The 26,800-nt window shown below is 39.5% G+C and overlaps 1 protein-coding gene across 1 annotated transcript in view; it reads right to left on the reverse strand.

Moving 5' to 3' along the window:
• Window positions 1–26,800, reverse strand: part of LOC124545394 (required for meiotic nuclear division protein 1 homolog) — a 91,290-nt gene that overhangs the window by 6,920 nt on the left and 57,570 nt on the right. Inside the window, exons 4-5 of the mRNA XM_047124310.1 lie at window positions 14,755–14,914; window positions 6,735–6,932 (exon numbers count right to left, since the gene is read on the reverse strand). Of these exons, the coding sequence (XP_046980266.1) occupies window positions 6,735–6,932; window positions 14,755–14,914 (358 nt within the window). The remainder of the gene's footprint in view (window positions 1–6,734; window positions 6,933–14,754; window positions 14,915–26,800) is intronic.

Below are 26,800 nucleotides of genomic sequence, written 5' to 3' on the forward strand. Positions count from 1 at the left end.
GGTATGAGTTTGGCACACATTTTCACTTGGCACCATTGACTCTGCATAAAGGACCAATGCAGGTGACCACAGTAGAGCTCTCTTTCTCCCTCCTCCACCTTTTATTAGAACGAATGAGGGCTCAATGGGCATTTCTCTTATGCCTGCCTGACTTACAGATAAAGTTTGTGGGGATAGCAGTGTGTATTGTAGTGGCCCACTGTGATAAATACTGGGTACAAATACATTGCTATAGAGAGGTGAAGATGATGAGGAACCCAGTACATTGAGAGCAACAGAGTGAAACAGAAACATGTTCACCTGTGGCAGTTTCAGTACCAGAGGACAGCTGAAAATTGGCTGAGATGATGTTGTAAGATCACAAAGAAATATTTGTTAGAGAGGATAATATCACAATCTCGGCAATTAAATATGTCTGTAACTGTGCATAGGACATGGCCAACAAACATCATACATATTGATACATAAATAACTAAACAAATTATGTAAGTATAGTTACACTTCTGACTACAATGTAATTTTGATACAATATGATTTCTTGTTCACTTGTTAACATACAAATGAATGATAGTCATGACACTGGATGAATCCAATGGTTACCGAAAATGTAGTTATAACCTTTGTACAAATTTTTAGCAATATAAATGGTAAGGGATATACTGAATTATAATCCCAATGCTGAAAAGGTTTTATGTGGGTTTCATAGATGCCACATGATGAACATATGATGGGGAGTTGGTGATACATACAACTCAGAAAAACAATAAGATAAATATTACATACATCATTTCTGCTGATTCGTTTTCCAGAAAATGTAACCTTTAGATGATTTATCACCTGGTGATCAGGGTGTGCACGTGCCAGTCATGTTGGAAAAACATACACAGTCCTTGCAGTCAAAGGACTCTCTAACAGCAATGCTGGAAGCTTGTTTTCAAGGAAGTATATGCAGTGGGACCCTGTAAGGTTATGCAGTAACACAACAGATCCAATCAACCAGCTGTTTATAATACCACACCACATTTTTACAGAGAATCATTCTTGGAACTGTGTCTCCACAAAGGCTTATGGCTTTTCATTGGGCAACCAATGCAGGTTACAAGAGTTATTGATACCAACAAAAGTGAAAGTGGATTTATCAGCGTTAAGGAAATTACTTGGCAAATTGCAATTATCCAACAACAAAATTCCAGTCGTCTAGCTTTCATCTTCTCCTCAAAGGTCTTGCATCCAGTGTAAATGATAAGGACAGAGGCAGTGCTTATTCAACGTTTTCCATATTCTTTTATGTAGAACACAGGTAGAAAATCTGTGTGTACTTGTTGAAGGACTATGTTCTACCCACTGAATAATGTCTTTTACATCATCCACAGTCTGTTCATTTGCACATTCATATGAAATATAACTGTGAGACAATGCACTTGGCTCACACAGTTTAGTGCAAACATGAGTACTCTGCAGTTAGAAAATTATCTACAGTATTCTCTACAAGCAGTAACAGTGTACAAAGATTTGTTAGCATATTTGTTTTTCTTTTTAAATATTTATTAAGTGTTCTTACTTTTCTGACATGTTCTACACCTTTCAGGATCCCCTCTCTATGGATCCGTTGGAACAAAAAGTACATCTCATATAATCTGTTACCATGTCAGCATACTCTGAATTTTGTAAATAGGTGCAGCACTCTAAAATAATACAGAAAAACTGCCCAACACATCACAATCACAACCACAGTTAACTAATTCAATTATGCAAACTCACGCAAAACACCTCTTTTTTTTTCTTTTTTTTTTCAGACAACTGATAAATAAATCCATAGGAATTGGAATACTAAGATGCGAAATGTAACCAATAAAAACTGAAAACATATTACAGGGAATGTTTTATTTAAATTAGTCTACACTACCACCTCCTAAAATATTTACTATTCCTCCTGGAAAATAACAAAAATAGTTAATGGGGAACACTGTTTTCTTAATTTGGATGTTCAATTATGAAGCAATTTAAATATCAGAAGCCAGGTATGATTTTGTACTTTAAGATCTCAAGTTCAGTTAGCAGTATTACAAAGGGAATGCATCAATGTCTGCAGTTAAATGTTTCTGAAATGCTCAATGATGATCCACTGGCCAGTGAAGTTTTACAGTTAGTGGTCTGTTAGATGCTGTTTTATCTGTGGAAGGTTACGTGTCTAAATCCTTTCTTTTCTTTCTGTATTCATGTTCAACAATACAAAAATTCTAAATTGGGTACACAAGCACATTCAGCTTCAGAAATCTGGAAATGGCTTACAGCCAACTCTCCATTGAACATAAGAAATAAAATCGAGGTCTACATTTCAATGCAAGTGCTAATTTCTTGCAATTCCTGAAACTAGGCTATAATGGCCTTTCTGTCTATAACTGATATGTACAGACCTGAAAAATTAGCATTAGCAATAAATATGAACACAGATGTGAATTCTGCCTTATAATGCCATTTTATATAATCAATGTTATTTCTACATCTACATCTACATCCATACTCCGAAAGCCACCTGACGGTGTGTGGCGGAGGGTACCCTGAGTACCTCTATCGGTTCTCCCTTCTATTCCAGTCTTGTATTGTTCGTGGAAAGAAGGACTGTCGGTATGCTTCTGTGTGGGCTCTAATCTCTCTGATTTTATCCTCATGGTCTCTTCGCGAGATATATGTAGGAGGAAGCAACATACTGCTTGACACTTCGGTGAAGGTATGTTCTCGAAACTTTAACAAAAGCCCGTACCGAGCTACTGAGCGTCTCTCCTGCAGAGTCTTCCACTGGAGTTTATCTATCATCTCAGTAACGCTTTCGTGATTACTAAATGATCCTGTAACGAAGCGCGCTGCTCTCCGTTGGATCTTCTCTATCTCTTCTATCAACCCTATCTGGTACGGATCCCACACTGCTGGGCAGTATTCAAGCAGTGGCCGAACAAGCGTACTGTAACTTACTTCCTTTGTTTTCGGATTGCATTTCCTTAAGATTCTTCCAATGAATCTCAGTCTGGCATCTGCTTTACCGACGATCAACTTTATATGATCATTCCATTTTAAATCACTCCTAATGCGTGCTCCCAGATAATTTATGGAATTAACTGCTTCCAGTTGCTGACCTGCTATTTTGTAGCTAAATGATAAGGGATCTATCTTTCTATGTATTCGCAGCACATTACACTTGTTTACATTGAGATTCAATTGCCATTCGCTGCACCATGCGTCAATTCGCTGCAGATCCTCCTGCATTTCAGTACAATTTTCCATTGTTACAACCTCTCGATACACCACAGCATCATCTGCAAAAAGCCTCAGTGAACTTCTGATGTCATCCACAAGGTCATTTATTTATATTGTGAATAGCAACGGTCCTATGACACTCCCCTGCGGCACACCTGAAATCACTCTTACTTCGGAAGACTTCTTTCCATTGAGAATGACATGCTGCGTTCTGTTATCTAGGAACTCCTCAGTCCAATCACACAATTGGTCTGATAGTCCATATGCTCTTACTTTGTTCATTAAATGACTGTGGGGAACTGTATCGAACGCCTTGCGGAAGTCAAGAAACACAGCATCTACCTGTGAACCCGTGTCTATGGCCCTCTGAGTCTTGTTGACGAATAGCACGAGCTGGGTTTCACATGACCGTCTTTTTCGAAACCCATGCTGATTCCTACAGAGTAGATTTCTAGTCTCCAGAAAAGTCATTATACTCGAACATAATACGTGTTCCAAAATTCTACAACTGATCGGCATTAGAGATATAGGTCTATAGTTTGGCACATCGGTTCAACGTCCCTTCTTGAAAATGGGGATGACCTGTGCCCTTTTCCAATCCTTTGGAACGCTACGCTCTTCTAGAGACCTACGGTACACCGCTGCAAGAAGGGGGGCAAGTTCCTTCGCGTACTCTGTGTAAAATCGAACTGGTATCCAATCAGGTCCAGCGGCCTTTCCTCGTTTGAGCGATTTTAATTGTTTCTCTATCCCTCTGTCGTCTATTTCGATATGTACCATTTTGTCATATGTGCGACAATCTAGAGAAGGAACTACAGTGCAGTCTTCCTCTGTGAAAAAGCTTTGGAAAAAGACATTTAGTATTTCGGCCTTTAGTCTGTCATCCTCTGTTTCAGAACCATTTTGGTCACAGAGTGTCTGGACATTTTGTTTTGATCCACCTACCGCTTTGACATAAGACCAAAATTTCTTAGGATTTTCTGCCAAGTCAGTACATAGAACTTTACTTTCGTATTCATTGAACGCCTCTCGCATAGCCCTCCTCACAGTACATTTCGCTTCACGTAATTTTTGTTTGTCTGCAAGGCTTTGGCTATGTTTATGTTTGCTGTGAAGTTCCCTTTGCTTCCGCAGCAGTTTTCTAACTCAGTGGTTGTACCACGGTGGCTCTTTTCCATCTCTTACGATCTTGCTTGGCACATACTCATCTAACGCATATTGTACGATGGTTTTGAACATTGTCCACTGATCCTCAACACATCTGTACTTGAGACAAAACTTTTGTGTTGAGCCGTCAGGTACTCTGTAATCTGCTTTTTGTCACTTTTGCTAAACAGAAAAATCTTCCTACCTTTTTTAATATTTCTATTTACAGCTGAAATCATCGATGCCGTAACCGCTTTATGATCGCTGATTCCCTGTTCTGCGTTAACTGTTTCAAATAGTTCGGGTCTGTTTGTCACCAGAAGGTCTAATATGTTATCGCCACGAGTCGGATCTCTGTTTAACTGCTCAAGGTAGTTATCAGATAAAGCACTTAAAAAAATTTCACTGGATTCTTTGTCCCTGCCACCCGTTGTGAACGTTTGAGTCTCCCAGTCTATATCCGGCAAATTAAAATCTCCACCCAGAACTATAACATGGTGGGGAAATCTACGCGAAATATTTTCCAAATTATCCTTCAGGTGCTCAGCCACAACAGCTGCTGAGCCCGGGGGCCTATAGAGACATCCAATTACCATGTCTGAGCCTGCTTTAACTGTGACCTTCACCCAAATCATTTCACATTTCGGATCTCCGTCAATTTTCTTCGATACTATTGCATTTCTTATCGCTATAAACACGCCTCCCCCTTCACTGTCCAGCCTGTGTCTGCGGTATACATTCCAATCTGAGTTTAGGATTTCATTACTGTTTACGTCTGGTTTCAGCCAACTTTCTGTCCCAAATTTCATAGCAAATTGCATCCTGAGGATCTAGTTTATCTGAGCCGGACTAAAATAGCATTATTGAATGTCAAGAAAATGCATCTAAGCACAAATGCAATGACATTTCAGTGCACTCGTAAGTTACACTCTGGTCCCATGTCAAACAGTGGGTGGCTAAATTGTCTCTATAAGATACATGCCATGCATGGCAATGTAGAACTCAGCTGTGGGACTTAACATTTTAGAACAAAGAAACGTACATTTGTCTGCCTGCTGAAGGTGGTATTATGTGAAATTGACGACATCGTAATGTGGCAGTTTTAAGTGCAGGGTGTTCTGTATTATGGTTGTATAAATACCAGTAGAGGTAGGGTCTGAACTACATCGTTTATGATGTTGCTGCCAGCTTTAGCAAGCTATTCCGTGGTAGTCATTACCTGAACACTTTGAAGCACACCATGAACAAAGAGACCCTAATCCCTGTCTATCACGGGATTCAGGTATGAATCTCATGACACCAAAAGGGATCGGCAACCTGTGTGTCAATTCTGTTTTCGTTGAAACACAGAATGTGGGTGCAGGCTGGCTGACCTGTTTGTTCTCTCACTGCCTCTCACCTATTGGGAATATGAAGTTTCCATCTGTTTAGACTTATGGCTGCCTCCTATGTTGCAATGGCCACCCTATAGTGAACACAGAGAGTGTCTTCCTATAATGTGAGAGTAGAGTTACCTTTGGTTCTACTTCCACAGTAACTAAAATGTCAGTTCTACCTGTAGCATTGTCAAGTATGGGTCGCATGGCTGATGAAAGGACTCTGCAAGATGCTTATCATCGCTTATATGCTACACATTCAAAACTGGTATTCTACAGGTTTTGTAATTATCAAATAAGTGGGAAAAGAAAAGTGATGTTGAGAAACATCTCAAATCAGATTACCATTCTGTTCACCAGTGATAATATGCTGCTGCTTCTCAACAGAAACAGCCACTTGCTGAAAGCTTAAAGATAAGAACTAAATAACACTTAAGAAAACTGTTGCAGTTTTAGCAGGCGCAAATATTCTACTCAAAAAACTCTTATTATGGAGAACACAAACTATTTGTTCTCTTTTAGTATTATTATTATTTGCAAATATTCCAGTCCAGAAGCTCTTATGGAAAACACAAACTATTTATTCTCTTTTATTATTGTTATTATTATTATTTTATTTACAATAACTGCTTTTTTTATCTTTTCTTTTCCTTTTTTTTTTTTTTTTTTTTTTTTTTTTGACCAGTTTCATCTTAAGGCATATACTGAGACAAACTATAAAATTTATATGTTTAATCATAAAATTGTGCTCCACCAAAATAGATGCTTATTATGTCAAAAACAAATGCTAATTTTACCACAAATATATGCTGCACTTTCAGGTCCTTACAGTCATAGGCAATGATTAGCTCTTAACTTCTTTCAAACATCATCAAATGAAACTTTAAAATAAAAACTGTGTAACAATGAATACTTCCTCCAGTACAAAAATTAACAGGTATCCTCTTTTGACCTTACCCTGGTTCGCCTGCTGATACTGAAATATGAACACATCTGCTGGTAGAGTGCCTCCTGTGTTTCGCGGTCCCAATAAAAGTCAGGAGTGTCAAGTAAATCAGAGCTCAGGTTAATGAGATGGCGAAGTGCAAAAAGCTCTCCTGTCTTTCTCAGAACTTCCTTCCGTGACATTCGTATTTTTCTGCCTTGTTTCATGTCCTACAAAAACATGGCACATGGTAAAGTAGATAACCTGCTGGTAAACAACGAACAAGCCTTTTAAAACTAGGAGACAACCTTTGAAACAAGTTTGAGATAGACAAAAGTGTAACACTAAAGTGACAATTATATAGCTTATACGAATAAAGATTAAAAATTTGTTATTGATCTTCACATGCAATCGTAGTATGGAAAAATACTTCAGCACAATAGCACTTGTGGGAGGGAGGCCAGCAGCTACAAGAAAAATGCAGTTCAGGATACCAGGCCACAGGTCTTTTGAAACAAAGAACCAGCCTTAGCCAGATAATAGAAAATAAATGAAAAATGTGCAGGAAGCAGGGATTGCAGAAACAGGAAACATTATCACATGCTGATATGTGGCGGGGGGTGGGGGGAAGAAACAACCTGGCTAAAAACACAAGCTATAATATTAGTGATCACCTGGAATACAGAGTAGCCACTATGCACCCTGGCTTTTGTGGTCCTGTGACACAAGAGGTGGACAAATTTATTTGAATAATAAATACAGATAAAAATTATTACTCATTATTCACAAATAAAACATTTATTCATCATCTGTGAATAAAAAGCATTATGAATAACAGATAACTCTGAAATCCAGTGACTTTACTGCTCCAGTTCTGTGCCACTTATTTTAACAAATGAACTTTTTGCTTCTTTCACATTTCAGAAAAATTCCGAAACAGCTCATCATTAAGTTAACTTACTTTTTGAAGAACTGTCATTGAACTACACTAAAGAAAATATGTTCTATTCATGAAAAGAGGTTAGCTGTGTGTTATACTTCATGAAATTGTCTTTATTACAATTTCAAATAACAATATTCTTCAGCAAAACTTGAAAAATCAACAACTCTGCTCGTTTTTGGCAGTAATTTCTTTGCAATTTCATTTTTCCTTAACTTTCAAAATTACAATCAAAATAAGTTTTCTTTTTACGACGTAACAACTTCTGGAACTCATCAACTGAATTCTTTGACATTTCTTTGATTATTACATGGAAGTGCCAAAGAAACTGGTATAGGAACGCGTATTCAAATACAGAGATATGTAAACAGAAAGAATACGGGACAGCGGTCAGCAACACCCATATAAGACAACAAGCGTCTGGTGCAGTTGTTACATCAGTTATTGCTGCTACGACAGCAGGTTACCAAGATTTAAGTGAGTTTGAATGTGGTGGTACAGCTGGTGCACAGGCGATAGGATACAGCATCTCCAAGGTAGGGATGAAGTCAGGATTTTCCCATACGACCATTTCATGAGTGTACTGGAATCTGACAAAACATCAAATCTCTGACATCGCTGCAGCAAGAAAAGATCCTGTAAGAACGGGACCAACGACGACTGAAGAGAATCATTCAACATTACAGAGGTGCAACCCTTTCCGCAAATTGCTGCAGATTTCAATGCTGAGGCATCAATCAGTATCAATGTGTGAACCACTCACAAAAAAACCATTGATACGGGCTTTTGGAGCCAAAGGCCCACTCATGTACCCTTGATTACTGCACAACACAAAGTTTTACGCCTTGCCTGGGCCTGTCAATACCAACATTGGACTGTTGACAATTGGAAACATGCTGCCTGGTCGCACGAGTCTCGTTTCAAATTGTATCAAGTGGATGGATGCGTATGGGTATGGAGACAACCTGATGAATCCATGGTCCCAGCATGTCAGCAGCTGATGGGGGCTCTGTAATGGTGTGGGACATGTGCAATTGGAATGATATGGGAACCCTGATACATCTAGATACGACTCTGACAGATGACAAGTACGTAAGCATCCTGTCTGATCACCTGCATCCATTCATGTCCATTGCGCATTCCGATGGACGTGGGCAATTCCAGCAGAACAATGCGACACCACACACGTTCAGATTGCTGCAGAGTGGCTCCAGGAACACTCTTCTGAGTTTAAACACTTCCGCTGGTCACCAAACACCCCAGTCATGGCCATTATTGACCACACCTGTGATGCCTTGCAACGTGCTGTTCAGAAGAGATCTCCACCCCCTCATGGTCTCACAGGTTTATGCACAGTCCTGCAGGATTCATGGTGTCAATACCCTCCAGCGCTACTTCAGACTTTAGTCGAGGCCACGCCATGCTGTGTTGTGGCACTTCTGCATGCTCGTGGGAGCCCTACACAATATTAGACAGGAGTACCAGTTTCTTTCGCTCTTCAGTGTATATGTCCATAGATTGTTGCAAATCTCCACTGGTTCTGGACAGCAATACATATGGACTATTTGTTTCTAAATCGTGGATAAGACATTGGTGCAACAGTTACAGTTGGTACAGAATGAAGAAAAAAGTACATGGCCTGCTTCCGGGTGGTCTACCAAGTTGTTTTCAGTGTATGCATAATGTTCTGACGACCAACCCATCCATCTTCATTAGGTGCTGCAGCTGTTGCTGTTATGTGAACTCAATGCCTGGACTCCAACCAGTCTGTTGGGCTCACTCTGCTATTTATAGCAGAGTTCAATTTCTCAGTGCCCACTACAACCTTTGACGCTCTTTTGCTTTGCAGAGCTCGCACTGATATTCCCTGAAAAGCAAATCCTCTCAGCATTTTGGCTGGCAAGATCTTCATAAATTGAGTGCCGGTCCCCAAGTCGTGTTCAAATTGAAACCTCTGTCCCCATTTATTAGGTTTTCTGATATCTTTCTATTGACTGACTGTTTAATTATGCTGTCCCAGACAGTTGTCAAGAAATAGTAAACCGTAAATAGAGTAAAAGTCACAACAACCTGTGCACTTAAAATATGGCAACAGTGAAAACAATAGTCTTGAACAAAAGCAGTCTCGCTCATACAACACAGAACAAGTGATTACAGGCAAGTCTATATCCATGTGAGTGGCCTTTCCTGCCTCTTGTAGGCAGAGGCAGCAGCAGTACTGGATAATGAGCTGCAGCTTCTCTGAGTCATTATTGATACCCAATGCAGAAAAGGATACTAAATCCCTCCTAATTGAAATCAGCATGTATGGCTGATAATGGCTAGGTTTGTGCTGTTGCTGGTGTGAAGCTTGGCTGAGATCCCCACCCAGTAATTAAGCGGCATGGCCTTAACTGTACTCGCCAACTCAGATGGCCTTGCTTGGAACTGTGGGGGTGATGGAGTTGGGAATGGGTTGAAGACAGAATGCTATGCCAGCGCAACAGGGGCTAAAAGAGACTTGGGTAGTTGGAGTGGCTCTGTATCCACGGCTTCCATGCAGTGGCCCCCTGTCTACACACTTCTGAGTGGGATAAAGGGGCAGAGGTTGTACCTGGGAGTGGGCAGTGTGGGGTTACAATTGGAGGCATGGTGGATGGTTGCCACGTTGTCAGGTCCTGAGGTGTAGATGACTGGAGGGCTGCTGATTGAAAATGCAGCCGCAGGTGGAGCTGGTTTTGACAACAGGTCTTGAGCTCATGACCAGCCAAAGTGTCAAACAGCTGATGCCTCCTCTGACCCAGAATGACCCCTTGGGTCCACCTGGGGTGAAGGCCAAATGTGTTCTCCCTCAGATCAGGCACCCTGTGTACAGATAGTCCCACACTTCATCTGGGCACACTGCATGGGGCGCGGAAAATCTAGCAGGGTTCAATGCCTATGCCAATGCTCTATTTCGACTGGACAGATATTTAATGCTGGGGTGAAAAAGCCGAACTTGTCTACCTGACAATATAAGCCATTTTACAACAACCACTTGGAAAGAGAGATATGGTTTCTGCGGCGATTTGTGTCATCACTCCTGTTATGGTGATATTGTCTAAATAGTTAACACAGTGTGGAATACCCTGGATCAATTGCTTTAAGTATTTTTTAAAAATATGGCAGGGGCACTAGCAACTGCAAATGGTAAATGATTATAATGGAAGAAGCTGAAGTCATCTAAGCTCGGCCAGTACAACACCTATAAAAGTAAATGGTAGCGGACAAGCACTACAAAATTTTGGTACTGCTGGTAGCTTCATAGAGAGATGAGAAGTAGCATTTTTGTGCAATCTAGCCACGGTTTGAAAATCTCCTTGTGTATATTGCAAAGAGAATCAAGGTTAGAAAATGGCACTGTTTTTGACACTAAATTTACTTGGTCCACAATTACAAAACTGTATCTTGTAATAGCATAGATGTAAGAGCATTAGGCGATTTCACTACTAAGAATGTTAGTACACACTTTGTGTTTTTGTACTAAGCTGTAAGTGACAATTCTCTGAGGAGAGAAATTGTCTTTTTGGAGTAAAAAAATTACCCATCACTGAGCCCTTCGCAGAGAATGTGAGCTCAGCCACTAATATGTCTCACTGTTTAATGACATGGCATCTTCAGTGCCCAGCTGAAACTCCACAAACTGGTCAGAAATAGTAAGAGCCAATGTCAGCCTCTATGGCACTGCTGGAATTAACTTTTCGTCTGCCATAGTTACATGGTGTGGTGTACTGTTATTGGGCTGTGATGCTATGGGATGTTGACAAGCAGCTTATTGACACACGTCTGCCAAGTGCTCAAGTTCGCCACACGCCAACAGTGTGTGGTGTATGTGAGTAACAGTTTCTTGAATGCCATTTGCCGCAGTCAGGGTGTGGCTGGAGCATCACTGGCTTGCATGATGATTACTTTAGAATCAAGTGTGGAAGGCATTTTCGACCCATCCATTTATTATTAATAAAGGGGTTTTCTCGATACTGAAGAGGGCCCGTTAAGATTGATGTATGTAAGTCCCTCATGCGATGCTATCAATCAGGATGATTGTGAATCCAGGTGAGAATTAAGGGCATAAAGAGAAGTTGATAAATTGGAATCATCAGCTGACTGCTGCTCGTGACAGTGACTACCAACTTTTGACACTTCAATTTCATTAGTGAAAGTAAGCTGAGCTTGAGAAGCAAGTTGACAAAAGATTTAAGACTTGCACTAAGATTAGGATCAGATGTGGCTAATGCCTTAGCTGTGACTTCCCTGGAGTGGGGGAAAGGGGGAGGGGTGATAGGTGCACAGTCACATTATGAATCAATAATTCAAAAAGTTAACAATTTTGACAACTGATACTACTGTCGCTTGTGAGACCCTGCAAGTCAGTAGCCCATGCTGCCTAAGGCTTTCCACGTTGTTTATGAAACTGATTAAATAGTAGCCTAGCTGGCAAGGTCACACTGATGACCACAGCACACATTGTCCATTTAAAGACAAATCATTATAGTTGGAGAGTTGCAGCAGTTTTTTCACCACTGTTAGAAAACAAGAGTAAAAAACTTTGATGCTTCCCAGAAATGCTATAAGCAAGAGAGTGCAGTTCAATCAACAGTATAGCTCCCTCATCAAGGTAGGTGAACGGCAATGGGGTCACAGCCATGATCACCATTCGACGCTGTTACTGTTGTTGGGCACGAGCTGTAGGATAGCACCTTGTTGTTCTTGGCGCTGTTGATGTAGGTGCAGTGACAGCTGTCGTTACCAAAGTTTAAGAAACTTCAAGTCAATAATACCAGCTCTGGATGCTAATGAGTCACAAACTGCATACGGTAATCCTCGTCGCCACTTTTCTGTTCACTTCTGACAGGAAAGTGTAAACTGTTATCAGAGCAAGAGTCATCATAAGCTGCACACTGAATATATCCAAATAGCAAAAACCAGAGAGTCCAGAATAAAATCATAGTCACTGTAGGCGTATCAATATAATGACATACTGGGCACTGAACAATTACTGGCCAACCAGGTGACCTATATCAATGCAAGAGGCACAGTCCAGGTATGTTCCACATCTTGTGGCTGGAGGCAGTGGCTGTAATAGGGAGATGTAGCATCTCTGAATCATTACTGATACTCATTGGAGGCAGGGATACTAAATTAGCCATTAGCAACCACTGATTTCTTACTTCGTTCACTCATATTACAACACTACAAACACAAATGGAGTGTGTAATATCAATGAGATGCCCATATCTGATAGCAATCCTGGTGCAATGGAGGAAGGTGGTGCAGATTAATTGGCTACATTCTCATTTTTTTATTACTTATGGAAAATACTTCCGCATTTAGGCAGGGCGAAGGAGGAAGTACTGACAAGTGCAAAATCAGTCAAATTGTGCTGCATTGGTAATGTAAGTGCTAAGGCTGCCTGCCTACGAAGCATTTTTATGCTGCATTTATTACATTGTAAAGAAGCAAGTTAAGCTGTGCTCAACTCGAGGTTTGATTTTAACACTGCAGTGCTTTACTAAGCACAGTGGTGTGCCCTTGCATTCCTCCCACCTCTGAATCGATTTTGGGCAGTTACAGGGGGACCTACAGCCCAATATGTACTTGAAACACACCACAGAGACTTAGCATTTTTCTCACTGTTAGAAATGAAAGAAACAATAAGGATCAGAAAAAATCATAGGACTAAACAGGCATAGAAACCCAGACCATTAGCTTTGTGGTCTGGAATGTAACCCATTGAGCCACCAAGACACATTACTAGAAAAAACCTTAATAATATATTTATCAAATGGAAACTGAACTGATCCAAGGGAGCAAACACTAGTTACAGAATACTATACAAGAAGTAAACAAATAAAATATGGTGACATTTTACATTTGCTTATTAAGTTACGAATAAAAAATAGCATCAAATAGCTTATTCATGAGTACTTTTTTTCATGATCTATTTATTCAAATAATTATCTAGATGGAAATTTATTGAATAATGCCCATCTCAGTGTGGTGTCATGACTGGCCTTTGGTTAACTATGCTATGAAGCTGGGCAGCTACCTGGGAATGGATGTGAAATCTCATGTTGGTGCTGTTCTGATGGGTGCTATTTAAGTAGACAATCTGCTTTTGCACACTACATGGAAAAAAGTCTTTGAACTGCCATTGAACACAATCTGTGTGACGTCAGGCAATGTATCTGAGGGTATATGAGTGTGGATGTAATGTGTCAGTATCATGATGAGTTTTTGTCAGTATGGGTCAAATGAGAGAAATGTGCGATTTCAAATGGGATATAACTGTATGAACAATAAAGTTTGATCAGAGAGTTTAGGCCTCCTATTGAATATGGGATCAGCTGACTGATATTGAGTCTTACACCTTTTTTGCAATATTCTCGAATTTTCAACAATTCTCCTGAATGGCAATATCTCTTTATGCAATGATAGTGCATGAAAGCAATTTTTCAGAGTTACTAACATTAAATATTACCACATATCACTTATATTTATTACGAACAGCAGCAGATTCTGAACTCTTTTGAGCAACCACTGCATTTAAACATATGCAGAATTACTGGTTTCCATAAGAAATTAAATCAGTTCAAGCACATATCTGTGATATCTTGTTATTTAACAACACTGTAGTATCGTATCAAAACTGTTCCAAAACTGTGCATCTCAAAGACAGGCTGACAATCTGTGTCATATTTATTTCAGCATACAACCATGTATTTCCTCTCACAAAGTCATTGCAGTCATCGTTCCACATTGAAGACATGTATCGTCCCTTGATATAACTCACAACATGGAAAATAAAAATAATACCTCCACACAATATTTATATTTTCACATTTAACATCTTTGTTTATAACTTATAGTTGCAAGTATCATTTGTTGCTAAGAAGGTTTAGGGATACCATCACAATCTGTACTACTCTCATTCCAATTCATTCGTTTTTTCATGACAAATTATTTCAAAGTTATCATGCATTTGTAATACATAAATCTTAATTTCATAAGAAAGGAAAACACACTAAGAACATTAGTAATGAGGAAAGTAAAATAAGAAAACAGAGAGGGAGGGGATGTGATCAAAATACTCTTACCTCAGTTACAAATTCAATTGTGTCTACATAACGGGACAGTGAAGCTTCCCATATCCCTAATTTTACAGACAAAGCCATTGCATTGGAGAAAGTATATTTATCCAGATATGTTGATTCTTTGGATGTCAGACACAGATTCCCGTTACTTAGTCTGCTGTGGCTGAAATACAAAAGAAGAAAGTAATTTTCCATTCATTGTTGTGGCGATATAATTAGTTCACAAATTCTGTATTAAAATTTTAAAGAATTCTTTTTCACATTTTAGCATACCACAAAACTACCTCACATTTTCAATAGCATGGAGGTTGTCAAAATCTTAGATACATTTCTTCCCCTAGAATGTGTGGTTTCACACATTGATCTGCCTTTTACGTTGTAGGATATTTACAGTGGTGGGCTAGAGTAAGTGTAGTGGGTGAATGGATAGAGCAGGTTTTAAACTGAAAATAATGCAACGGGTAGAAACTTTGGGGCGAGGATAATGTTCTGGAAATGGTATAAAGTTTAAAAAGTATGTTATGGAGCATGTAAAAGCACACAAGTTGTTTGTCAATTTATATGTGTTCATTATACAGCATGTTACATCTGAGTGAGCACAATGAAAACGCATGCATAGACGTAGAACTGTACGTCTTGGGAACACCTAGTAGCAGTTGATGTGGATGCTTTGCAGCATCATTCAAGGAACCCAAGTGCCTCCTACACGACATGGCTATTTAGATCTTCCCACCCGACATTAGTTACCCTAAACTCTGGAAATGGTAACTTCTCTTCAATATATTCTAGTATCTCGCCAACCTCCTATCTCTGTTTGTGTACAATTCCTCATCTAATTTTTTTATTATACATTTTATGTATTAATTTCCTCAGTTACATCCTTCATTACTTTTCATCTATAGCCTGCCCCTGAAACCCTGCCCATCAACCTTTTTTTTCCCCCAGTTTCTAATCGTACCACTTTTTAACTTTTCATTTCACTTTTTCTATTTCTGTCTATTTCTCATTCTGTCCTCAAGTCTTCTTCGGAGTGAACTGTCTCAGTACTTAACACTATACTAGCAGGGAGGATGGTAAAGTAACATGCAATAATTTTTTTCTCCCTTGGCATTGCAGCTGGAATGTTGAAGTTTCATGACAATAGAATCTGAAGTCTGTGCTACAGAAGATGTTTTGGTTTCATGTGCAGCTCTTCCGAGAGATGTGTGAACAGCGAAACTATCATCGACTTATGAAGGGCAGTTAGTGGGCCAAAGGGCATAAACTGAGTGAAATTGACAGGGACGTGCACAAAGTGTATGGGAACGACTGTATGGACAATAGCAATATCTCCAGATGATATGCATTCTTCCGAGAGGGCTGTGTGAACCTTAGTGATTTGGTAGGCTCTGGGTGGCCACTAGCAGCTGCAACCCCATTGATTTCATAGCCATTGAGACAGCAATTTTGAATGAGTGGCATGTGCAACTGCAAGCCTCAGAACAGCAGTTCAACATTTCCTATGGTGTGATGCATGGTATTGTTTACGACATGCTGAAATTTTGTAAAGTTAGTGCTTGTTGGATACCTAAGAAACTGACAGACAACCACAAGGGCCAACAAATATGACAAGCTTGGACCACTTAACAAGTTATGCCATAGAAGGGCATGACTTTCTGAAAGGACCTTGCACCATCGGACTTTCATTTGTCTGATGTCTTGAAGAAATTCATGGCCTGCCAATGTTTTGTGACACATGCAGTAGCGAAATCAGCAGTCCGCAGATGGCTGAACCCCAACCAAATGGACTTCTATGAACAGGTGATATCGAAACTGGTACCATGATAGGAGAAATGTGTTGAGAACATAGGTAGAAAAGTAGATAAAAATGTTAATTCATTAATGATTTTTGTTGTTGTTGTTATCTACTAAACTTTTTGGTGATAAAATTGTTGTGCATTACTTTCCAGTCTTACCTCATATTTTTGACCCAACTAAAAATGGTAGGCTGATGGGATATGTCCTGAGGCATCAAGTAATTGTCAGTTTGGGAACGGAGGGAAGTGCGAGGGTTAAAAATTTTAGAGGGAGAGCGCAGCATGAATGCAGCAAGCAGGTTCAAACGAAAAGAACGAAGAGTAGGGTTTCATGTCCTGTCAACATCAAGGTCATTATGAGAGATGGAGCACAAACTTGGAATCTTTCAATGATAGGGAAGGAAATCGGCTGTGCCCTTTTCAAAGGAACCATCCTGGCGATTTAAGAAAATCGAGGAAAACCTAAATCTGGGTGGCCGGATGAGGATTTGAACTGTTGGTCTCCCAAATGCGCATCCAGTGTACTAACCACTGTGCCACCTCAATGGTACAAATGGATGTAGGTTGGTGTAGTTATGCATGGGTGAAGAGACTTGGACAGAACAGACTATCATGGAGAGTTGCATCAAATCGATCTTTGAACAGAAGAGGACGACGACGACGACAACAACAACCACCTCTGACACTTTCCCCTTCATCTGTGGTTCTAGGTTTATATCTATACTCCGCAAGCCACCTTGCAGTGTGTGGAAGAGGGTACTTTCTGTACCACTGTCACACATGCCCTTTCCTAATCCAGTTGTGAACAGTTCACAGGAAGAATGACTGCCAGTAAGCCTCTGCATGGGTGCAAATCTCTCTCTAATTTTATCTTCATGATCTTTTTGTGAGATACAGTAGGATGAAGGAACACATTGGTTCACAAATCTAGGTACATACTTTCTCTGAACTTTAACAATAATTCACACCATGATGCAAAATCCCTCTCTCACTGTGTCTGCAACTGGTCGATCATCTCTGTGATGTTTTTGTGCTTACTAAATGATCCTATAATGGACCATTCCACTCTTCCTTGGATCTTTTCCATTTACTGTGTCAGTCTGATCTGCAGAGGATCCCATACTGATGAGCAATATTCATGTATTAATCGAACAAGTGTTTTGTAAGGTATTTCCTTTGTTGATGGACTACACTTCCTGAGGACTCTTCCAATGAACCATAGTCTGGCATCTGGCTTACTCACAGTTAATTTTATGTGGTAATTCCATTTCAAACCACTCCATACTCATACTCCTACATATTATATGGAAGAAACTGCTTCCAGTGATTGTTCTGCAATTGTGTGATCGTACAACAAAAGGTGTGTCTTTCCATCTACGTATTCTCAATATGTTACACTTGTTTATGTTGAGAATCAACTGCCGCACTCTGCACCAAGAATTGATCCTCTACAGGTATTCCCGCATGCTGCTACAATTTTATAGTGTCACAATTTCTCTGAATACAACAGCATCATCCGTAAAAAGCCTCATGGAACTTCTGACATTATCTGCTTGGTCATTCATATACAGGGCACTCTACAATTCCCCTTACAAACTTCTAGGACTTGCAGAATTGGAACGAATGTCCAGAAATGTACAATGTCCACACTACAACCATCTGAAAACAGGGTAACGTGACCACTTTTACAATTAATTTATATTAGGTGTGACCCAGTACTTCACTTGTTTTATAATTCCAGTCATGAATTACTAAAGAAACAAAAAGGAAACTTACTCAGTGTTCACAAACAATTCCAATTCAGCTGTGCAGCATCATCTTGGCACACCACAGTCACACCTGCTGATGGTGAAGGTACCTCTTTTTCAAAGCCATTGCATAATTGTGGTAAAAAGGATATGTGATGGAGTCAGGAGTTGTGGATAATTATCTTGATAAAGGTGATGAGCAGCTCTTTTATTACTGTGAGCTTTGCCACACAGAAGGATCATGTCAGTGAATTCTGCTGACATGTACTCAACCAAGTTGCTCTAACACACTTAAGACACTTGAGTGAGGCTTGAATCAGGACAGAGAGGCAGGACAGACATCAAAATGAAATCAGCCAATCCGACATAAGCATCCCTCAATGCCCAACACCCCCCCCCCCCCCCTCCCCTCCCCGTTTTCAAATGGCTGTATCATGGAAACACCTTCATCTACATACATACTCCGCAAGCCACCATATGGTACGTGGCGGAGGGTACCCTGTACCATAACTAACCATTTCCTTTCCTGTTCCTCTCACAGATGGCGTGAGGGGGAAAAAAGACTATCCATATGCCTCCATATGAGTCCCAATTTCTCGTATCTTACCTTCATGATTCCTACATAAAATGTAAGATGGTGGCAGTGGGATCATTGTGCAGTCAGCTTCAAATGCCTGTTTTCTAAACTTTCTCAGTAGTGTTCTTAAAAATTAATGTCTTCTTCTCTTCACAGATTCCCACTTGAGCTCCTGAAGCATATCCTTAACACTAGTATGTTGATCGAACCCACTGAGTCGGTGACTCACCTCAGAAGATGTTGCCCGCAGTAGGCAATGAAACGTCAGGAAGGAGTAGTAGTTTTATATATGGACCACGGATATTCAGCCCAGAAGTTTTAATTAATGAAGACGCCGGCCGTGAAAGCTTACATGTTATGATTACCATGTTGAACGTTTTTCAGAAATCTAGAAATATGGAACCAGCCTGTTGCACTCCATCCATAGTCCGCAGTATATCATGTGAGAAAAGAGCAAGCTGGGTGTCACACGAGTGATGCTTTCTAAGGCTGTGGTGATTCTTGGACATGAGCTTTTCGGTATCTAGGAAATTTGTTATATTCAAACTCAAACTATGCTCTAGAATTCTGCAGCAAACCGATGTTAAGGATATTGCTCTGTAATTTTGCAAGTCCATTCTTCTACTTTTCTTATATACTGGAGTCACCTGTGCTTTTTTCCACTTGCACTGGTCAAGAGATTCGCGATAATTGCAAACTAAGTAAAGGGCCAATGATCTACATCTACATAGATACTCCGCAAACCACTGTACAGTGCATGGTGGAGGGTACCCTGTAGCACTACTTGTCATTTCCTTTCCTTTTTCACTCATAAATAGAATGGGAAAAAATGACTGAATGCCTACATATGAGCCCTAATTCCTCGTATCTTATTTTTGTGGTCTTTATGTGCAATTTATGTTGGCAACCGTAGAATCACTTGGCAGTTAGCTTCAAATGGTGGTTCTCTGAATTTTGTAAATAGCGTTTCTTAAAAAGAACATCGCCTTCCCTCCAAGGATTCACATTTGAGTTCCTGAAGCATTTCCGTAACTCTCACGTATTTTTCAAACCTACCGGTAACAAATCTCTAAATTGCTTCACTGTATTCCTTCAATCTGACCTGGTACGGATCCCAAACACTTGAGCAGTGCTCAAGAATAGGTTGCACCAGCATACTATATGCGGTCTCCTTTACAGGTGGGCCACTCTTTCCTAAAATTCTTCCAACAAACCAAAGTTGACATTCGCCTTCCCTACCACAGTTCTCACATGCTCATTCCACCTCATATCGCTTTGCAACATTATGTCCAGATATTTAAACAACTTCATGGTGCGAAGCAGGGCACTAGTAACTCTGTATCCAAATGTTACAGGTTTGATCTTCGTACTTATTCACATTAACTTACATTTTTCCCCATTTAGGGCTAGCTGCCATTCATCACACCAACTGGAATCTTTGTCTAAGTCGTACATTCCTACAGTGACTAAACTTTGACACCTTACCATACACCACAGCATCATCAGTAAAGAGCTGCAGATTGCTGCCCACCATCTCAGCCAAATCATTTACGTATGTAGAGAACAGCGGTCCTATCACTCTTCCATGGGGCACTCGTGACTGTACCCTTGTCTCTGATGAACACTCACCGTTGAGGACAACTTACTGGTTTCTATTATTTAAGAAGTCTTCGAGCCACTCACATATCTGTGAACTTATTCCATATGCTCGTACAATCGTTAATAGCCTGCAATGGGGAACTGTGTAAAATCATTTCTGGGAATATGGAATCTGCATGTTGCCCTTCATCCATAGTTCCCAGTATATCATGTGAGAAAAGAGCAAGCTGAGTTTAGTACAAGCGATGTTTTCTAAATGCACATAAGCTTCTCAGTCTCAAGAAAGTTTATTATATTCAAACTGAGATGTATACTTGAACTATGATGTAGAGTACTCTTTCCAAAACCGAATTGGGATTCCGTCTGGGCCTGGCAACTTATTTGTTTTCAACTCTTTCAGTTCTTTCTCTATGCTTGGGATTCTTATTACTATGTCATCCATATGGGACTCTGAGCAATGGTCCAACAATGGTACATTTGTGCGATTTTTCTGCATGAACCATTTCTTAAACATGGGATTTATAATTTTAGCCTTCCTTTTGCTATTTTCTATCGCCAAACGAGACTAGTCAACAACTGAGTGAATGGAAGCCTTGGACTCGCTTAGTGATTTTGCATAGGACCAGAATTTTTTTCGGGTTCTCTGCCAGATCTTTAGCCAAGATATGATTGTGGCACCTGCTATACACCTCACACACAGATCTTTTCACAGGCATGCAAATCTCAAATAATCTTTCACTGTCGTCATTTGCTTGTCCTCTTTTGAACTGAGAGTGCAACAGCTTTTACTTCCTCAGCTTGGGTTCCAATTCAAAATATTGTCTTTTTAGTCCCCTCTACAAGTCCTAGAATTCGTAAGGGGAATTTTAGAGCATCCTGAACACTGTGAAAAGTAACTGTCCTATGACACTCACCTGGAGCACACCCAAAGTTCTTCGTCTCTCCATTCAGAACTTACATGCTGTATTCTGCTTGCTATAAACTCTATAATCCCATCACACAAATTGATATGTCTCTTACTTTGGTTATATCATACAAAACGTTTATCAGGTATACCATAAACAGTTTTATTTGTGACATAAGGAATAATTTCACGAATAATGTATTAACACAACTAACTAACTTCTCAAGAAAAAGATAACACAAAAAAACTTTCTTGACTGAGTGCATGTTCATATAAACTGAGTTACAGAAATAACAGTCACATATTGAAAACCTAAGAGTCTATATGAATGATCTTTATTATAATGGCATTAAGTCTGACACATTTTTCAGTGTGTAAGACATAGCAAAAACTGGATAGCAAGTCCTCTCCACTGAGAGACATCCCTTTGACAAAGCTTCACTTCTTGCTGATGGTGAAGTGTAGAGGAGTTGATCATGTAGGCACATCTCCAGTCGAGGTATTCCTAATGCACTTTGCTGCGCTGGAACTGCACCCTTCCATCACAGTGCGGGCCTAAACAGTTGTCTCGACAAGTAACACTTCTGCTTGATTGGCTCAAACTTAGTTTCAGCATAAGTAGAAAATGGTTGGCCTTGTGCACTGTTCGGAGCTGTGTGTGCATCTTGAAGCCACTGCTCACTTGGCCACAGGTGTTGCCCTTTGTTGAGTTTCTAATAAGCTGGCTGGTTTGAATTTCTGCCTCCTACAGACTGGAGGTACCACCACTGTGATGTATGTTGTGTGGGTCGCTGTTGATGCCTGTTGCACTTGTCACTACAGCACATATGCTCACATTGTGTTCATTAAGTGTACTGTGGGAGTGTATTGAATGCCTTCTGGAAAGACATAGGAACACAGAACCTACCTGGTACCTGGACATTGCACCTACTGATTTCTAGGTCTCGTGGATAAACAGAGTGAACTGGGTTTCACAAAATCATTGTTATCAGAACCCAGCAGTAGAATCATTCTGCATTTTGCTACAAATTCAGCTTCCCTAACTTTCCACAACAGTGATTCACAAAAAGAACATTGTCTTTCCTCCAGGGATCCCCATTTGAGTCACGAAGCAACGCTGTAATACTCGCATGTTGATCGAACCTACTGCTAACAAACCTAGCAGCACACCTCTGAATTGATTCAATGTCTTCCTTTAATCCAACCATAGAAATCTCAACCACTCGAGCAGTGCTCCAGAATGAGTCAGACTAGCGTTCTCCATTCTCCATACTTTCCTTCAATTCTCCCAATAAACTGAACACAACTGTTTGCCTTCTCTACTACTGTCCTCATGTGCTCATACCATTTCATATTGCTTGTTACGCTAAGATATTTAATCAATGTGACTGTGTAAAGCAGTACAATACTAATGCTGTATTTGAACATTATGGGATTGTTTTTCCTACACGGTCTATACACAGATAAAGAAAAAATTCCTGGATTTCCCAGTTAAAACTACATTTTCTCTTGGGTGAAATTCACTTTTTTTGTATTAAGTGACAGTATACTTTCCATATGAACTGTAACACTTATCAATCCTTTGAATGTTTATGGTTTTATATACCAGTGTACAATTCCCCGGAACTTTAGAAAACAAAACTCAGGGGAAAAAAACGTGTTTTGTAAAGATCTTTGATGTGCAGTAAGATGTGTGTTGCATATTTTTGTATGGCAGAAGTTTAAATTTGAATTCCACTAAACACCGCATGTTACTTTCCGCAGGATGAAATCGAGATCACGATGCACTTTTGTGGACCTCATGTCATGTGCTCTCACCAGCTGATGACAGTGGATATTCAGAGCATAAGACACGTGGTGTCATCAGCCAATAGCAACATTACTGTTAAATAGCACGAACACACAAATAGGAAAAGTTAAATTAATATACATAGTGTTGCTACAAGAAAAGCAAAGCTTTCACATATAATACAGGTGTCTAAGATTAATAAGCTGCAAGAGAGGGTAACCTTTCACATGTAATTTTGATCTTTTTTTGCACGTGCTACACTATAAGATACATCACACAAATAGGACAGTAAAATTTTTAGTAACGATATAAATGTCTGATCTTCTGGGCTCGAAATTCTTCTAAATGGCTCATCATCAAAGAGTTGACTTTTAAATGAGAGTCAAATGCTCTCTGATTTAAGAAATTCATCGTACATTTTCGCACATAGTTCATCTTCAGCAAAAGGAAATTTACTTTGAAAGTAACACTTTTCAAACCACCATTCGCAATATTTTGCCACAACCTGTTAGAAAGTGATTTGTTCCAGTGGTTGCCAGAGAGCGCCAGATAACAGGTGTCACAGTGCTTGTACAGGTACGATGACGTAGGAAGCCCATATGTTCGTACGTGTAAAACATTAAAAAATCTTACATTACATCATAAAAGATATAAGACATCAGAGGATACTTCAAGCGAGTCGGAATTTCATGGACCATACTAAAATGCATAATTCGGCTTAAAGTGCACATTCGTATGTTCAGATTCCCCATGAAGTATAGGCTACAACCTGACATTAAGCTTTTTCATGTGGCTTTCAAGATGTAAATTTTCTTGGTGTACCAGTACTGCACTATGTCATGTTTGGTTCTTTATTATGGCATAATGCCATATGTACTAGACGATGAAAATGTACACTTGAAATGCAGCAAAGAGTTGAAACTGGCCAATAGTGTGGAATTAAACACTTCTTTTCAAATAAATTGACTGTCTCAGTGGCCAAGATTAATAAAAGCCAAAATTCTGTAGCAAACTGACACAAGAAACTTCGTTGTTCTGCAAGGTGATTAATACTAATATTACATTTTAGCCTTCCATAATTATGTGACTGTATTTTAATTCACTTGATAGCTCCCGGTCACTCCATTCTGTTTTTATTTGACATGAGAGCAGGAAAGTAAGAGGAAACAGCAAAATCACTAAACGTAAACATGTGTCACGTGAAGACTACCCACCTCCTCACTACAACGCAGACTGGTCTATGCATCAGCCCTGGATTTACGATATTTCCAAACAGAGGCAATACTAGACTGTGGCGACGCCCCATGCTCAAAAATATGTTCATTTTGCAGCACACATCCTTCTGAAGAGTCTGATACATAAAACATATATGTTCGAGGAAATGTAAGACATGTTATTAGGTCATAGGTGTGCCAAAGTGCAGTGCCATGCTTCTTCACACAGCATTCTTCTATTGCACTTTACTGTATTTCGCTCTGTGGAATTCAAATGTGTATATTTTGTAATGGATGCCCTCAAACTATATTCAGGACAGTCGAAATTAAAATGACCTGTGGTGCCCAGCCTGTTCCCAGTCGGCCGGTCTGGCATCCTACACTCTAAAAAAAAAATTTGCAATTAATTCTGGATGGGATTATTTGTAACCAGAAGAACAAGAACTCTTCCAAAAATTTGCAATCTTTATTGCCTGTTATCTAATAACTTGCTGTATTGTGTGACATAAAATTAAATATAGAATACATAAAATGATCAAAGGCATGAGGCAAGCAAGACAGTACACATTTCTTCAATCCTTAGGTCCTAGAAATTTTTTCTCTCTTATCTTGCCACAGATTTACATGGTGTGCATTCCTTTCTGCGAAGAACCTCATCAAAGTTTGTCAAACGTTTTGCAACACGAAAAATGAAAATGTCGCTGTCTAATACTGAAAAAGCTGTTAATACAAATAGTACCCAAGAGTGGTGTGGTTTCTCAATCTGATTATGAATAGGTTGTTCTAATATTGCAGCAATTGTAGTATACATCAAATAAACAAGACTGTCTTGGCACAAATGGCCATTTTTATAACGCAACAGAATATAATTCACAAAGTACCAACATCAGCTCCCCCCCGATTTCCATGCCTGTTGCACATGCGTGAATCTGGCAGCTTGGGTGCACTAGTAAAATTTTTCCAGGTAGCATCTGGCTGCTTATACAGCTAACAGCCACACTTCTGTATCCAGAAGCAGAAGAAGGTACTACTTGTATGTGACTCAACTGCGCATGCTGAAGAACCTTCTTGGAACTGCCCCAACAAAGCTAATGTAAACAGTTGTGACGTCACGATCATTGGAGGCAATTTGATCTTATGAAGCATTGCGTAGTCTTCCTAAAGCCTTCGACACATTTTGCTGTTGGTAGATACTTGTATGAGTACTGTGTTTTGTTGTTGTAAATGGCGCATTTGCTTTGCTACTTAAGTTTTATTTTTGTTTTTTCTCTCGTTCATGTTTTATTGCTGCAGTATTATTCTGCAGTAATGGGATCCAGTAATAATCCTCTGTTAGAGTACTGGTTCTTATCAGTCAAAATTACAAAACTTTAACTGAAAACTAAAACAATTAAAAATTCCCAGGTTTTTTCCAGCTTTCTCCCAGATAAAAAAATTCCCAGGTTTTTTCCAGTTTTCTCCCAGATAAAAAAATTCCTGGGTTTTTCCTGGATCTCCTGGTTGTCCCGGGTCGTATACACCCTGTCCTACTTATCTGCATTAACTCATATATTTTTACATTTACAGCAAGCCGACATTCATTACACCAACTAGAAGTTCTGTCTGGCTATCTTGTATCCTCCTACTATAATTCAGTGATGACACTTTGCAACATTATTCTTCGATTACTCACCTAATTTATAAAAAAAAAATTTTCCTTTAAAGTTTGTCGTAATACAATTGTGATATGCAAAACCTATGTGGAAAGTGTGGTACACATGATGTTAAGAGTGCTTTGCTAATGTATGTTTGTAACTTATATAAAGAAATTTGTGAAACGTATAATTTACTAGATAACATTTTGTCATGGATTAATGAAATCAAAATGTTCATGTACATAATTTTATATATTTGTGCAAGTTGTCATTTGTATAAAATGGTACATGCTTAGGGACAATGTGTAGGAGATGTATCATGTAAAGGCTGGAGTCCTTCTGTACTGTACAGAAGTTACTGTGGGAAGCATACCTGTAACTACCTGTAGAGCGAGTGGGAACAAGTTGACACATTCTGTAAGCAGCAGTGAAAGAGGCAACACTCGAGCAGGTGATGCCTTGCATGGAAATTCCTGGACAATAGGCTCAGATGATGACTGCTGAATTATTACAGCTTCAGTACAAGTTGTTGGGCTATGTTACAGATGTTAAAATGATGCCAAGAAGAATTAATTAGTCCATTCTTCAAGAAATTTGTATTCCGTACCATGAGTAGTGTAGCCACCATTACTAGCCGCAATCCCCAATGACCACAGCCAGCAGCTTATGAACTGTTAAATTAGAATTGTAGAAGTGTAAACAATTAATTCAAAATTAACTTTTTGAATAATTATTGTGTTAAACATGAAATTTGGTTCACCTTTTATTTTATTTCTAATCATTGACCC

Source organism: Schistocerca americana, chromosome 8, assembly GCF_021461395.2.
Source record: "Schistocerca americana isolate TAMUIC-IGC-003095 chromosome 8, iqSchAmer2.1, whole genome shotgun sequence".
Taxonomy (NCBI): domain Eukaryota; kingdom Metazoa; phylum Arthropoda; class Insecta; order Orthoptera; family Acrididae; genus Schistocerca; species Schistocerca americana.